We start from the raw sequence: 13,891 nt of genomic DNA on the forward strand, positions 1-13,891 counted from the left end.
GCGGCCGTCAGAGGTAATCCAAAACTCCCAATTCCCAATGTTTTCATCTTTGGTTTATTTCGTACGTCCACGATTTCTGATCAGCCTATGCATTGGTTACCCGCAGATTACCTGGTAGCCCTGGTTGCCTTTGGGTAGGGACCTTCGATTTCAGTTTGCCAGAGGATGGGGCTCTTCCCGGTATAGGATCTTGTTCGAAGGGCCAGTTGGTAGGGCCTGGTTCCTGGGGGAACGCTTCCTTCGTCAAACTATGGGCTTTCCTAAGCCGAGTGTTCCCTCAGCACCTCCGGACGGTATGCGGCTCGCTGATAGGCTTACTCCCCAGGGTGTCATTGACGCTAGGCTGGGCACTGATGCACTGCTGTACATAGAGGACGGGGAGTACGCGACCTACCGTCACACTTACTTGATGCCTCCGTTGACAGGTGTCCGTACTCCCTCGAGGAGGTCTACTAACATGTCGTCTTTGAGTCGAGCTCAGGCTGCAGGCGCCCCTTCTACTAGCAAGGCTGGCATATCGAGAGGAGGGGTTGGACTGGTCCCCCCGATTCCTACGACTCATCATCATGCCGGATGGCCAGACATGCCGACCGAGTTGACAGGATGGCGATACGGGACCTCCTACCTAATTCCGATAGAGCCTCCCATGCCTGATCATCGATATGTCATTGATCCCGACTCACCGCCGGTATGCCCCACTGTTTTTCATCTACCATTCAAATACTTAGACATTCCTTTATTCCTTGATGATTTGAGCTTATATCTATAGCCACCCAGAGAGTACATGGAGGGGGTGATCGGATTGGTGGCCTCACTCGAGGGCATGGTCTTGCGGAGAGAGGCGCAGCTGTCCATCATGGGTTTCCAGGTACTCTTTAGCTTTCTCACATTTATCGTACTTCTGACGACATGTTGACCTTGAACATTTTACTGCTTTGATTAATTATATGTGTGGAGCACATCTGACACACCATATTCATATATTGTATCTGCATGCACCCTCATTTCATGTAGTTTGCTTGCATCTGTATCTGATACACACATTTTGAGCTGATGTATTCAAATTGCACTTTTTTATTTTTAGATGCCTCCAGTATATCAGCCACAGACCGGGCCATCTCGACCTTCTCGGGGAGCCGGGCCATCTCGGCCTTCTCGCGGGGCCGGGAGAGGGGAGTCGTCCCGCAGACACAGGGCACATATCGTAAAGGAGGAGCCCGATGAGGACGAGGAGGAGGAGGAGGCTACAGATCGTCAGTCAGAGACCTCTGCTGACAGAGAGGAGGGTTCCGACCCTGGTTCCGGGAGTGGAGAGGAGGCTGAGGAGGATCCTGAGGATGACAGTTCTGACTCAGATGGTGCCGGTGGTGCAGAGCCTGTTCCGCAAAAGCGGACGAAGAGGGCCTCCTATTCCTGCTCTTGAGAGCATTGGTGCAGCTGTTTCCTGCTTTATTTATCTTTTTTACTAATAGTTGTAGCACATTGTACATTATTAGGCAGTTTTATTTTCTGTAAAACTTGTACCTTTGCTGTAAAATGTTGTAACGAAGGGAGCATGATGGAATGAAACAGCTTTTTTTGAAAAAGTGCTGTACTTTATGTTCTCAGCATCGCATCGCATCATTTTGCAAGTAAAGAGATTGAACGGTAAATGTGTATGTGCCAAGTCAGGTAGCGAACCGACACGACAAACTAAACAAACTAAACAACCTAATCTTACTGAGAAACAACAAAAACCTCAGCAAGTTTACAACTCGATAAGCAAAACACAATAAAATTGATAAACAAAGAGTAACAACTCAAATGCACAAGACTCGGCGACTCGATTAAACAAGACTCGGTAAACAAAACAGCTCGACCAACAAAACAACAACTCGATAAGAAAAACAACAACTCGATAAGCAAGATTTAACAACAACTCTATAAACAAAGTGTATTTCGGACAATTTGGGCAATAAAACGCATCCGAAACAGAGAGAAATGGAAGTTTTTGACGCTCCCGATGCATAGAAATGCTAGGAACTTTCTTCTAGAGAGTAAAACAGGACCAAATACGCAGATTGCAGCATGGCCGGCCACTTTTGGGAGCCGGCTGACCAGCTTTTTGCATTTGAGGGGGAAGAGGTGGCCGGCCTGCTAGAAAAGGTGGCCGGCCGGCCACTTAGCCCAGCCACCACCAAATTTTCGACACGTGCCCCCCCGAACAGTGCCTTATCCCCTTTAAAAGTCCTAGTTCCGTGGCTCATTCATTTCATCTCAGTTTTGCACCAAAATGGAAGCGTTTCTTGTCGAAAATCTCACAGCTTGGATTGCTTCTTTAGACGGCTCGGAAAAGTTAAACTTCCAGGGCTTTGGCTTGAATGCACTATTCACGCTGAGCCGTACTCCGCTACACCTTCCTTTCCTTCATGCCGCGGCAAGGTTTTGGAACCCGGTAACACATGTCTTTAGCTTCGGCGGGCAAGAGGTATCTCCAACTTTCGAAGATTTTCAAGCTTTGATGGAATCCGAAAGTTATGAAGAGATCTTACCTCAGTTTCGCTTTGGTCACGCCCAAGCTTTAGGGCGGATGTGCGGACTCACCACGCATGATGCTCGGTCTCTGACCTGTAATGGGAAACTGGACATCCTCGGATTGATTTATTGCTTTTCTGACGCCGGCGACCGTGGCGACCATCATTGGCAAGGTTTCCGACAACATGCCCTTTGCTTGTGTATGCTATCTCACTTTCTACTTGTGTCGAGCTTTGGTGGATCTAGCATTCGCTTGATTGAAGTTGCTCAAGGCTTGAAGGATGGAAAGAGTTGTATTGCGATGACACTGGCTGAGACGCTGATGGGCTTGGATGCTTTCCATCGTCGAGAGACTATCAGATTTGCGGGGAGTCCACTACTGCTGCAGGTAATGTTTCCCACCCAATCTCACATATGTAATGCTCACATCACTCGGCCCTCAGGCTCGGTTTTTCTCACAAAACCCTTGTCTTACTTTTCTCTCATCGTACATCTCTCTATTCTTTATTCTCCAATTTTTCATCCCTCCCCAGGTATGGTTGATGGATAAGTTGCAAGTCGTGGACTCTTGCCCAGCCTACTCAGCTCGCGGCTACTTCTTTTGACAACGCCTAGTCGATGCCTTTGATGAGGGATGATGGTTCGACTGGATGTGCAATTTGTCTGCAGATCGCATCGCCTGGCGTTGCCCTTGGCTCAATCTCCCGGCAATGAGCTATAGTATGTTCCGGCAGACTGGGTTCTAGTTGGTTGGTTTGACTCACTGTGAATTCTACTTTCCGTTCTGGTTCCAACGCCAGTTCGGTCATGATCAGACTTGCCCGCCAGAGGGGATAGAGTATCCAGCTGCCTTCCCAGTTCGAGGTGCACAGCTTGCCCGATATGCCACAGCATGGAGGATGAGAGAACTCCTGGCCCCCGCTCCTACTTTCAGTTGCACTTTGTCTGACGAATGCTTGGATTGGCTCAATGAAGAGGCACAGATTAGGCCCAGCTCGGTATCAGAAGCTTCAACCAGCTCTGGGAGGGGGCGCAGGGACACCTGACTTGACTATGCCCCAGATTTATTGCTTTATTAGTACTTTCAAGTTTTCTTTATGAATGTAATAAAAAACAACTTCGATTGTATGCAAGAGCAGGAGAACTCTGTTTTGAAATCAATGAAATTGAAGGTTGTGGTACTGAAAATTTTCCACATTGGTCCAGAAATGGTCTTAGTTGTAGAAAGATTAATTTGAACAAAGTCAACTTTTTATTAAAAATTTTTGAAACCATTTTCGATATGGATCAGAACTGGACACACCTGAGATCTGTCACTGAGATGCACAACCCCAGATCCCTGCAACTGGAAAGTTGCCCCTAGTCTGAAGAGTACCACGGCACTGCACGGCAACAGAAAGTTGCCCCTAGTCTGAATAGCACTGCACCGGAGATTCAAATGGAAGCTGGTAGACAAAGATGACTAAGATGATCAAATGGACAAAGTTGATTGGGGAAAAGTTTATGGCTGAACTTTAGGATGAAGTTGCCTACGTATCCCGAAGATGGGAATCAAGCCTTACGTAGTTCAGGCTTAGGTTTACTCGAGTATTTTCACTCTCCTTTTATGCTCTAACTTTTGCCAAGGCCGCCCTTTGCGGGTTTTCAACCTTGCAAGCTCAGTTTTTATGTTTTTCCAATTTTTTTATGCTCTAACTTTTGCCTAGGTAGCCCTTTCGGGTTTTCGGCCTAGCGAGCCTCTCAGGGGTAATATTTCTTCAACTTGTCCATGTTGATCGGTTGGGAGAACTCTAGGCCATCTAGATCCATCAAAACCACAGCTCCACCTGACCAGATAGCTTTAATGATGTAGGGACCAGTCCAATTGGGTCTGAACTTGCCCCTTGGGTCGTGAATGGGAGCTTGGTTGTCCTTGAGCACCAAATCTCCTTCCTTTAGATTCCTGGACTTAACTTTCTTATTGAAAGCCGAGGCAATTCTGCGCTGATAGCCTTGAACATGGTACAGTGCTTTCAGTCTTCTCTCATCAAAGAGCATGAGTTCCTCAAACCTGCTCTGCTGCCAATCTGCTTCGGCTATTTGACACTCAGCCAATACTCGCAATGACGGAACCTCAATCTCGATAGGTAGAACGGCCCCCATCCCATAAACCAATGAATACGGAGTCGCTCCGGTAGAAGTTCTAATTGAAGTCCTGTAGCCCCACAGAGCAAACGGCAACTTATCTGGCCAATCCCGGTAGGTTTCCACCATCTTCTGCAGTATGTGTTTGATATTCTTGTTGGCGGCCTCGACCGCTCCGTTGGTTTGCAGCCGGTATGTGGATGACTTATGAAAAGCCACGTTGTATTTCTCCAACAAGTCAATCACTTCCTTCTTAAAGTGGGAACCATTATCTGAAATGACCTCGTTTGGGACCCCGTAGCGGCAGATGATGTTGTTTCTGATAAATTTTGCAACGTGCGACGCCTTCAACACCGCATACGATTGGGTCTCGACCCACTTCGTGAAATAATCTATCGCGACCAGGATGAACTCATGCCCATTCGACCCTTTTAGAGTGACAGCCCCGATCACATCGATTCCCCAAACTGAAAATGGCCATGGCGAAGTCATGTTGTACAGCTTCGACGGAGGGATATTCATGCGGTTTGCATGAATCTAACACTTGTGGCATCGTCGAACAAAACCGACACAATCCTCCTCCATGGTGGACCAGTAGTAACCCTGTCTGAGGATCTTCCATGCTAGCATTACTCCGTTCATATGTGCACCGCATTCTCCTCCATGGATGGCCTCCATCAGGCGCTTCGATTCCTCAGCTTCAACACACAACTTATACATTCCTAGATGAGCTCTCTTATACAGCTTACCCCCACAAATGATGAACTGAACGGCCATTCTTCTGATTGCCCTTTTATCTTTGGCATTTACCCCTGGCGGATATGCTTCCTTCTCCAAGAAATTCCAAATGTCATAATACCAGGGATTTTCATCCTGAACCTCATCTATAGCAGCGATCGACTCATAGGCTGGCGCAAATTTCTGGTCAATGATGACTGGACGCATTCGGATTCCAAACGGGATGTCTATCATGGAAGATAGAGTTGCTAAAGAATCCGCGAACCTGTTGTTTTCTCTTGGAAGATGAGCAAAGTTTAGCTTTTCAAACCGAGGAATTAACAAGTCCAAGGTCTGGTGATACATCATCATCTTTTCCTCTTTGACCTTCCAGTCTCCTTTTGCTTGAGACACAACAAGGTTCGAGTCCCCGATGACGTCCAACCGTCTTGCTCCTAGTTCCAGGGCTGCTTCTAGACCGGCAATGCATGCCTCATATTCTGCTTCGTTGTTCGAGACTTTGAACCGGAGTTTGAAGGCTAGAGGGATACGGGAATTGTCGGGTGCTATCAGTAGCACTCCTATCCCATACCCGTACTAATTTGACGCTCCGTCAAAGTACATCGTCCAATACTCGTCGTCGATGTGCAAAATGGCTTTATCTGGGAATAAGTATTCAACTGCTTCACCTCCTTCCACTGGATGATCGGCTAAGAACTCTACCACTGCTCTTCCCTTGACTAACTTGCGTGTCACATATTTCAGGTCGAATTCGGAGAGCAACAACAACCAACGAGCTAGCCTACCCGTAAGAGCCGGTTTCTCGAAAAGATATTTGATGGGATCGAGTCGTGAAACCAACATTACGGAGTGAGCTAACAGGTAGTGCCACAGTTTTCTTGTAGCCCATATCAAAGCTAAGCAAGCCTTCTCCAACGGCGTATAGCGAGTCTCATACTCTAGCATCTTCTTGCTCAGATAGTAGATGGCTCTCTCCACCTTGTCCTCTAATTCTTGCGCGAGCATACAGCCCATTGTGGTCTCGGTCACTGAAAGGTATAATATCAACGGTTTCCCCAGCTCTGGTGATGACAACACGGGCAGGTTCTGTAAATATTCCTTGATCTGTTCAAAAGCAGCTTGGCATCGGCCGTCCCATTGGAATTTCTTGCCTTTCTTCAGGAGACCAAAAAGTGGTTCACAAGTCAAGGTTAATTTTGAGATAAACCGTCTTATGAATTGCACTTTACCCAGAAAGCCTCGCACCTCCTTTTCAGTCCTTGGTGGTGGCATTTCTAAGATGGCCTTGATCTTTGAAGGGTCGACCTCGATGCCCCTTTGTGTAATCAGAAATCTCAGCATTTTTCCCACTGTAACACCGAACGTACACTTCTGAGGATTTAGCCGCAACCGAAATTCTCTAATCCTTTGAAAGAACTTTTGCAAGGCGGTGTAGTGGCCCTCTCTTTCTTTGGACTTGACAATCATGTCGTCCACATACACCTCAACCTCTTTGTGGATCATATCGTGCAATATTGTAGTCGCGGCCCGTTGATATGTAGCTCCAGCATTCTTTAATCCAAGCGGCATCACTCTGTAGTAGTAAGTCCCCCACGGGGTGGTGAAAGCAGTCTTTTCCCTGTCTTTTGGTGCCATCACTATCTGATTGTAACCTGAGAAGCCATCCATGAACGAAAGCAAAGCATGCCCCGCTGTGAAATCCACTAACTTGTCAATATGCGGCAAGGGAAAGTCGTCCTTCGAACTAGCTCTGTTCAAATCCCTGAAATCTACGCACACTCGGATCCTGCCATCCTTCTTCGGCATTGGGACGATGTTGGCCAACCAAGTCGGGTATTCGGATACCAGCAGGAAACCTGCTCAATTTGCTTGGTGACCTCTTCCTTAATCTTGAGAGCCCAGTCGGGGCGGATCCTCCTGAGTTTCTGCTTAACGGGTCGGCCCTCGGGGTCAAGAGGGATCCGGTGCTATACAATCTCAGGATCGATTCCCGGCATGTCTTCGTAGGACCACGCAAAAACATCTTTGAAATCTTTTAATAAAGCGACTAAGCGCTCGCGTTTCTCTGAAGACAACGTGGACCCAATCTGGACCAGTCGCGGGTCTTCCTCAGTACCAATATTTACTGTAGTGATTTCATCAACTAGGGGTTTAACAAATCTTTCCTGCTCTTGTTCAATTAAGCGTTGCAAAACTGGAGGAACTTCGTCCTCATCGTTTTCATCAAAATTTTGAAAGTCTGAGTTAATATAATAAATCAAGGGCACAGAAAAGTACTCAGAAACCACAGCTACTTGATTCTCATTAAGCACATCCAAATCGTCCGATTCTTCGGTTACAACAAACTCAAAAGAGAAAGAAAAAGACGACATGGACAAGACTGTGGCATCCGGGTTATCATCCCCAGGAATACCAGACTCAGACTCAGTCGAGCTGGAACCTGATTCTGACTCACAAGACTCGGTGGAATCAGATTCCGGCTCACTACTTGACCCGGTGCTGCTGGACAAAAATCCCTCTTCATACTGCCAAATGAGAGAGGGTGCGATAGATACATCCAAAATAGTTACTAGCGGGCCGCAGCCGTTCCATTCCCGATCACGCATACCGAGAAGTTATCCCCCAAGCACTCCTGGTCGATCGGAGGATCTGAAAGTAAACACGCTAGTGCTACCCCCATTTCAAGTTCGGTGTCCTTAGACTGCACTTTCTTACTCTGTTCAACCTCAGCTGATGGGTCTGTCTGCTCTTCGGCAACGTCATCCCTGGATAGTTGCAGGTCGAAAAAGATTTCAAAACCAGGCACGCGCTTCTTCTCCGCGTTCAGCCACGGCTCTGGGAAGCCGCAAAATGGAAAGTCCTCCCCCTCTCGGACGAAGCGTCCGTTCAGGGTACCCTGAATGGGTCGATGCATTAACTCAAAAGGCTTCCCTGCCTTCTTTGCTCTGGCTATCCCAGCCATCTCTTTACCCTTCCTCACCCAGTCTTCTTTGGTGGGCAGATAACCCAAGCCAAAGGTATGGGGGTTGTGTGGCACTTCGGCCAATGTTGCGACGCCCTTCCGGCCGCTCCTTCCCAATCCCATCCCGGGGATGTGTTGAAGCTTGTTCATGAGGTATACAGATTGAGCACTGACATACACTCCCTCATTGGCAACCATGATGTTCTGCACAATTCGGGCCTCAGCCAAAGTAAACCCTGATAAGAACAAATCTTCCATGCCATGTTCAATTTCCAAGACTGGTGTAGACACTTCCGACGGCGGATGGATTGACGAATTCCCAAAAACAATAGCTACCCCTTTCCCATGAGGGTACTTCAACATCTGATGCAAGGTGGAAGAGACTGCCTCGACCTGGTGCAACCACGGTCGCCCCAAAAGTAGGTTAAAGGTTGTGAGAACGTCCAAGACATGGAATTCAATGTTGTGTTGTCCTGGACCAACCTGAGTCTGAATTTTGACAGTCCCCATCACCTCCCTGCTTGTGTTATCATAGGCTCTGATCACTTGAGTAGTTGGCACATATGCCGTCCTTGACGGGCACACATTAATAGCGGATCCCGTGTCGACAAGAACCACTGGTACCCATTTGCCTCTACATTCCACCGAGATGTAGAGAGGTTTGTTATGATTTGCGCCTTCAAGCGGTAGTTCTTTGTCAGAAAAGGTCAACGTCGGGGAACCTCCTCCCGGAAAAACCAATCCAACCAGCTGCTCCGGCGTGGTGTCTATAGAAAGCTTGGCCTTGTCCGTGGCTGAAAGGACAACCTTCTTGTGTACTCGTGATGCCATAAGCAGTCCCCAAATGGAGATGTCTGCTTGTATCTTCTTTAACTGCTTCAGTACAGCCTCTTTTTCGATTTGCCTTTCTTTCTGTCTCTCAGCTTCCTTATCCTTTCCAGATGCTTCTGGCTGGCCTATGTACGGGGGCTTGAAATACCGCCCACTTCTTGTCATATGATCGACCTCGCCGATATACCAGGTATCATCTGGCTGGTTACTCCCCCAATCTTCATCTGTGTGGGCGAGACATAAATCATCGTCTTCCCACCACATTCCGTCAGCGGCCGACAGACACCTGTCCGGCCCTGGTATGATCGTACTCACAGTACCTTCAGTCCATATGCCCGCAGCATCTTCTGTTCTTGTGCTCACAGCACCCTCGGCCCCTTCATGGGCTTTTGCCTTCCTGATTCTCTCAGGATCCCAAAACTTTTCTTGTCCTGACTGCGTCAGTGTAGTTTGTTGTTCAACTTTCTCTGCATCCACAATGCTCAAGTCCCGAGCGAAATTCTTCATACCGGCGCTCTCCGGCAATGTATTCTGACTTCCGGCCACAATTGATACTCTCGCCCCTGCCGGGCCCTGTTCTGGTTGGAACTCTTCCACAATATCCGGTTGATCATCCAGCCATCCGGTAACCTCTGCCGATTCCTCATAATCAAACCAGTTGACTGCTGCGTCCCCTAATTCTTGGTCATTGAAAAACTGTAGGTTGGCAAAGTCCTCTTCTATAGCCGCCACGTCATCTGCCCTCTGCTCAAATCCATCTCCCCGGATCGCACACAGCTCTGCCCTCTCTGGTAATTCTACACTTGGCTCAACCTGGCCCACTGATAAGATGTAATCACTCGGATCGTAGGCCTCCCCAACAAAGTTTCCAGACTACTCAAACCCTGATTCAGTAATTCCCTCATCCTCTGAAACCTCCTTTATTCTGTCTTCGACAGTCACCACCATTGGCTCGAGTTGGGTTCTGGAGATGTCTAACATGCACAAAAAGTCAGTGCAGTCAGAGAGGAACACCTCCGGCTTAGGGAGATGGGACGGGGTGATATAGATGCTAGGATCGTAAGACACGACCCCAATTTGGATAAAATTGACACTTTTGGGAGGTGGAGTTTGCTTGTGTGTGGGGAGTGGGTTGGTTGTGACATTGGGTCTTTCTGGTGGCAAAATCACCTGTTTGTCAACGAGATCTTGAATCTCGTGACGTAATCTGAAACATTGGTCGGTGTCATGACCGTGTTGTTGGTGATATGCGCAATATTTGGCTGGGTTGTGAGTGGGGGGAAGTGGATTTGGCAACGGCCTCGGTTCCATTGGTTTTAGATGCCCTTTCCTGATTAATACCCCTAGAGCCTTGGACAGGGGCATATACAATGGGGTGAAGTTTCTTTGGCCTCTAGGTGGGTACTTGGTGGTTTGGATGTTACTCCCGGATGCACCGGAGAAAGGTGTGGCTGCCATAGGTCTTGGAAGGGGAGGGGGGATGGTGGTGACCATGCTGACTTCCGAAGTGCTTGTAGTTGCAGCGCCACTCGGGCCTGCATTGTTGTTGCGGTTAAAGGTTCTTCTGGGCTGTTCCTTATCCTGGTCAATCAAACCCTGCTTCATTGCATCTTCAATTTGTACCCCCATCTCATGCAGGTCAGAAAAGGTGGGAAAGGGGAGTACAATCATCTTTTGCATCAGCTTTGGCTGGAGATTGCACACAATCATCCTGATCTGGTCTTTGTCGGTGGGCCTTAAAGTCATCATCGAGGCCTTCGCCCTTCACCGGGTCACGAAATCCAAGAAACTCTCTTTGTGCTCCTACCTTGTTGTTTTGAGATCACGAGTTGTAATCTCAATTTGGGTGTTGTAAGAGTATTGCGCAACAAAGGCCTCGGCCATTTCATCCCAACTTCGCTTGACATCATCCTCCAACTTCGCATACCAGATAGCGGCCACGCCCGATAGGGTCCGGCCGAATAGCGAAAGCTTCTGGGGTCTAGTAAGGCCCATTGGCCATAATATATCTGAGAATAGCCAGAGGTGGACCATGGGATCACCAGATCCGTCGAAGCGATTGATTTGCGGTATCTTGAACCTATCTGGTAGCGTCACAGCCACATCGGTATATCTGTCCTCGATATCCGGGATAGCCTTTACCCTCTGGGATTTTTTGAATAGCTTCTCGAGCTTGCTCAATTTCAGTGCTGTATAGTCTACCTCGAACTCGAAGGGAGAGTCCGGTTGATTGACAGGCGTAGGTGCCTTAGATAGCTGGGGCAGAATTGGGGACGGAGCTAGCCCTGTTGGTATGTCCGTATCTGCCTGGACATTTGGTGCCTCCTCCGGTGTTGGGATTCCCGATGGGGGAGGAACCGGGTGTGAAGCAGATGCTCCGGCTTGTTGTTGCAGCCTGGCAATTAATTCTACTTGCTAGGCCATGATCTCGGCCTGTTGTTTGGCAAACTCATCCAGACGAACAGCGTCCTACTGAATGGCTCTCATGGTCTCTTGCATCTGACGCATCATTTCCTCAACTCCTGTCGGGGCCGCCATACTGCCCTGATTTGTCTGAACTATTGGCAGGTCTATTTCTATAGCAACAATCGGGATCTCAATCTGACTGTCTACTGATGGGGTAATCTACTGCTCTGGCAACCTCTGCTCGGATACACTGCGTTTTCTTGGCCTCCGTCTGATAACTGGGGGTAGAGAGTGAAACACTGGCTGTCCGTCAACCAGATCCTTGAATCAATTGAGTCGGCGACCTCTTGTCCAGAGTGCTTGGGGAATATCTACTTGGTCGGATGCAATTGTGCTAAAACTGCCCTAGTAAAAGATAAATAAAGCAATAAGGAAATAAACAGATAAATGGACAGCATATCAACTTAAAGTAAATGCACAACACACAGCCGGGCATAACAACACACTGTCGGTAAGCTGAACACACACTGTCCTCAATCACTGATCACTATCCCTGAATCACTGTCCCCAAAGACTGAATCTGATACCCGCAGATAACTGATTCTAAAACAATGAATGATGCCCGCAGGCCTGATGCCCCAAACTCGCAAACTGATACATGCAACCCCTGTAGAGACACACTCTGACAGCACATAAAAGATAATTGAGAGCCAAAACACCCCTATGTTGGGGGAGGGTTTCCCTGTCCTATTTTGTCAGGAGCTAGGGTTTCACTACGCACGCAGCGGTTTCAAACAACCTATATCGGGTAAGCAACCTGTCCTAGTTTGGAATGGTCACTACGGATTCCGAATATGCACTAGGTCAAATGGTCGAAAAGGGTGCCCCGGTAAAACCGAGGTTTGTGTTCCCATACTGGCAGAGCCCATAACCGGTCAGCCTTATGGTCATGCCTTGACAAGACAAGCCTCCGGCAAACCGTTTAGGAATAGCAGATGGCAAACACGGTGTCCTAGGCACACCAATGCACATGCAATGCAAAGAAACACACAAGTGTAGTCAAAACAAGATATCATGAGTTCGAGTCAAGTTCTCTAACTCCCCAGTGGAGTCGCCAAAAACTGTAGACGCCCCCGAACGTCCCGGGAGGGTGAGTCCCGTTCTGTTCGTTTGGGCTCACTACAAGTTCGGACTCTCAAATTGTCACAGTTCTAAATCTGAACCAAAGAGTCCAAATCCGGCAAATCGTTTTGAGAAAACAGATTTTGAAAGAAGTGCCAAACATGGACTGCTTTGCCAGATACAGAGTCGCCACCTAAATGTTTTATTTTGGGGAAATTTAGGAAACCTTGACTCATTTGCCTAAGGCCACGTGTCCGTCATCACCAAAGTTGCCTCAGCTCGGGAACTTGGGTACGATTGGGGAAGGTCACTTCGTGAGCACCCCCGCTCGCCCGATCAAAGATCGGCCTCTACTAACCATGATATCTATTTTTGAAAACATTATGCGTTCTTATTCCGATTTTTAGCCTAGATTTACTATGTGATGCGCACAGCATACAAGTATAGACTGGGTCGCCTGAATTGGAACAAAACATTTCATGTTTGTTTATTTGAAAATGGTTTGATGGTGCTACCCGCAAGTAGGCTAAGATGTGGATTTGCCACCCTCGGGTGGGCTTTGGAAAACATAATTTTGCCACTAGCTAGTGGGCTTGAAACTCACAGTCAACGAATTGTTCCAATTCAAATAACCCAACCTTCACCCACAGGCATTCAGGCAGTTATATCACATAAGCAAATAGCCTCATGGTAAGCATGCTATCATGACAGTCACTCACACGCACGCAAGGATGCTAAAGCATAAAACTTACCGAGTACTCCAAGCCAAAACAAAAGCTAATTAGAAATCTATGCATGATCCTGATTATACAGAAATGCCTAATGCAACACATGCAAAATGCAACTAAGATAGGCTCGGCTATTCTAAAGATAGCATATGAAATGCTACAGCTAACATGTATTCAACTTGGAATTGAAAATACAATGCAGTTAGTATGATGCGCCGAGCCCGGTGCGTGCAAAACAAATGAATGAATGCAAACATGCTATCATACTATATGCTAATTAAAACATGCCCTAATCTAACCATCATAAGCGAGTAAATAAAAGGGAGAAAGACGTGGGGTTGGAAGACATACACACGCACGCACACTTATTACAGTTGTGCCCTCGCTCGAAGGGTCCGAATAAATAATATACAGTCCCAAATGAATAATTACAGTCCAAATATGTACAAAACCCTAATTAATTAAC

The 13,891-nt window shown here is 47.6% G+C and overlaps 1 protein-coding gene across 1 annotated transcript; it reads left to right on the forward strand.

Moving 5' to 3' along the window:
- The first annotated feature begins 457 nt into the window (after positions 1-457).
- On the forward strand, positions 458-1,423 carry LOC145814652 (uncharacterized). Its single transcript, XM_082911623.1, has 3 exons — positions 458-688; positions 770-868; positions 1,085-1,423. Exons 1-3 carry the CDS (start codon positions 458-460, stop codon positions 1,421-1,423), a joined length of 669 nt encoding a protein of 222 aa, XP_082767749.1.
- Positions 1,424-13,891: the final 12,468 nt, after the last annotated feature.

Source organism: Camellia sinensis, unplaced genomic scaffold (genome assembly GCF_055761805.1).
Source record: "Camellia sinensis isolate YWXY unplaced genomic scaffold, ASM5576180v1 Unanchor12, whole genome shotgun sequence".
Taxonomy (NCBI): Eukaryota; Viridiplantae; Streptophyta; class Magnoliopsida; order Ericales; family Theaceae; genus Camellia; species Camellia sinensis.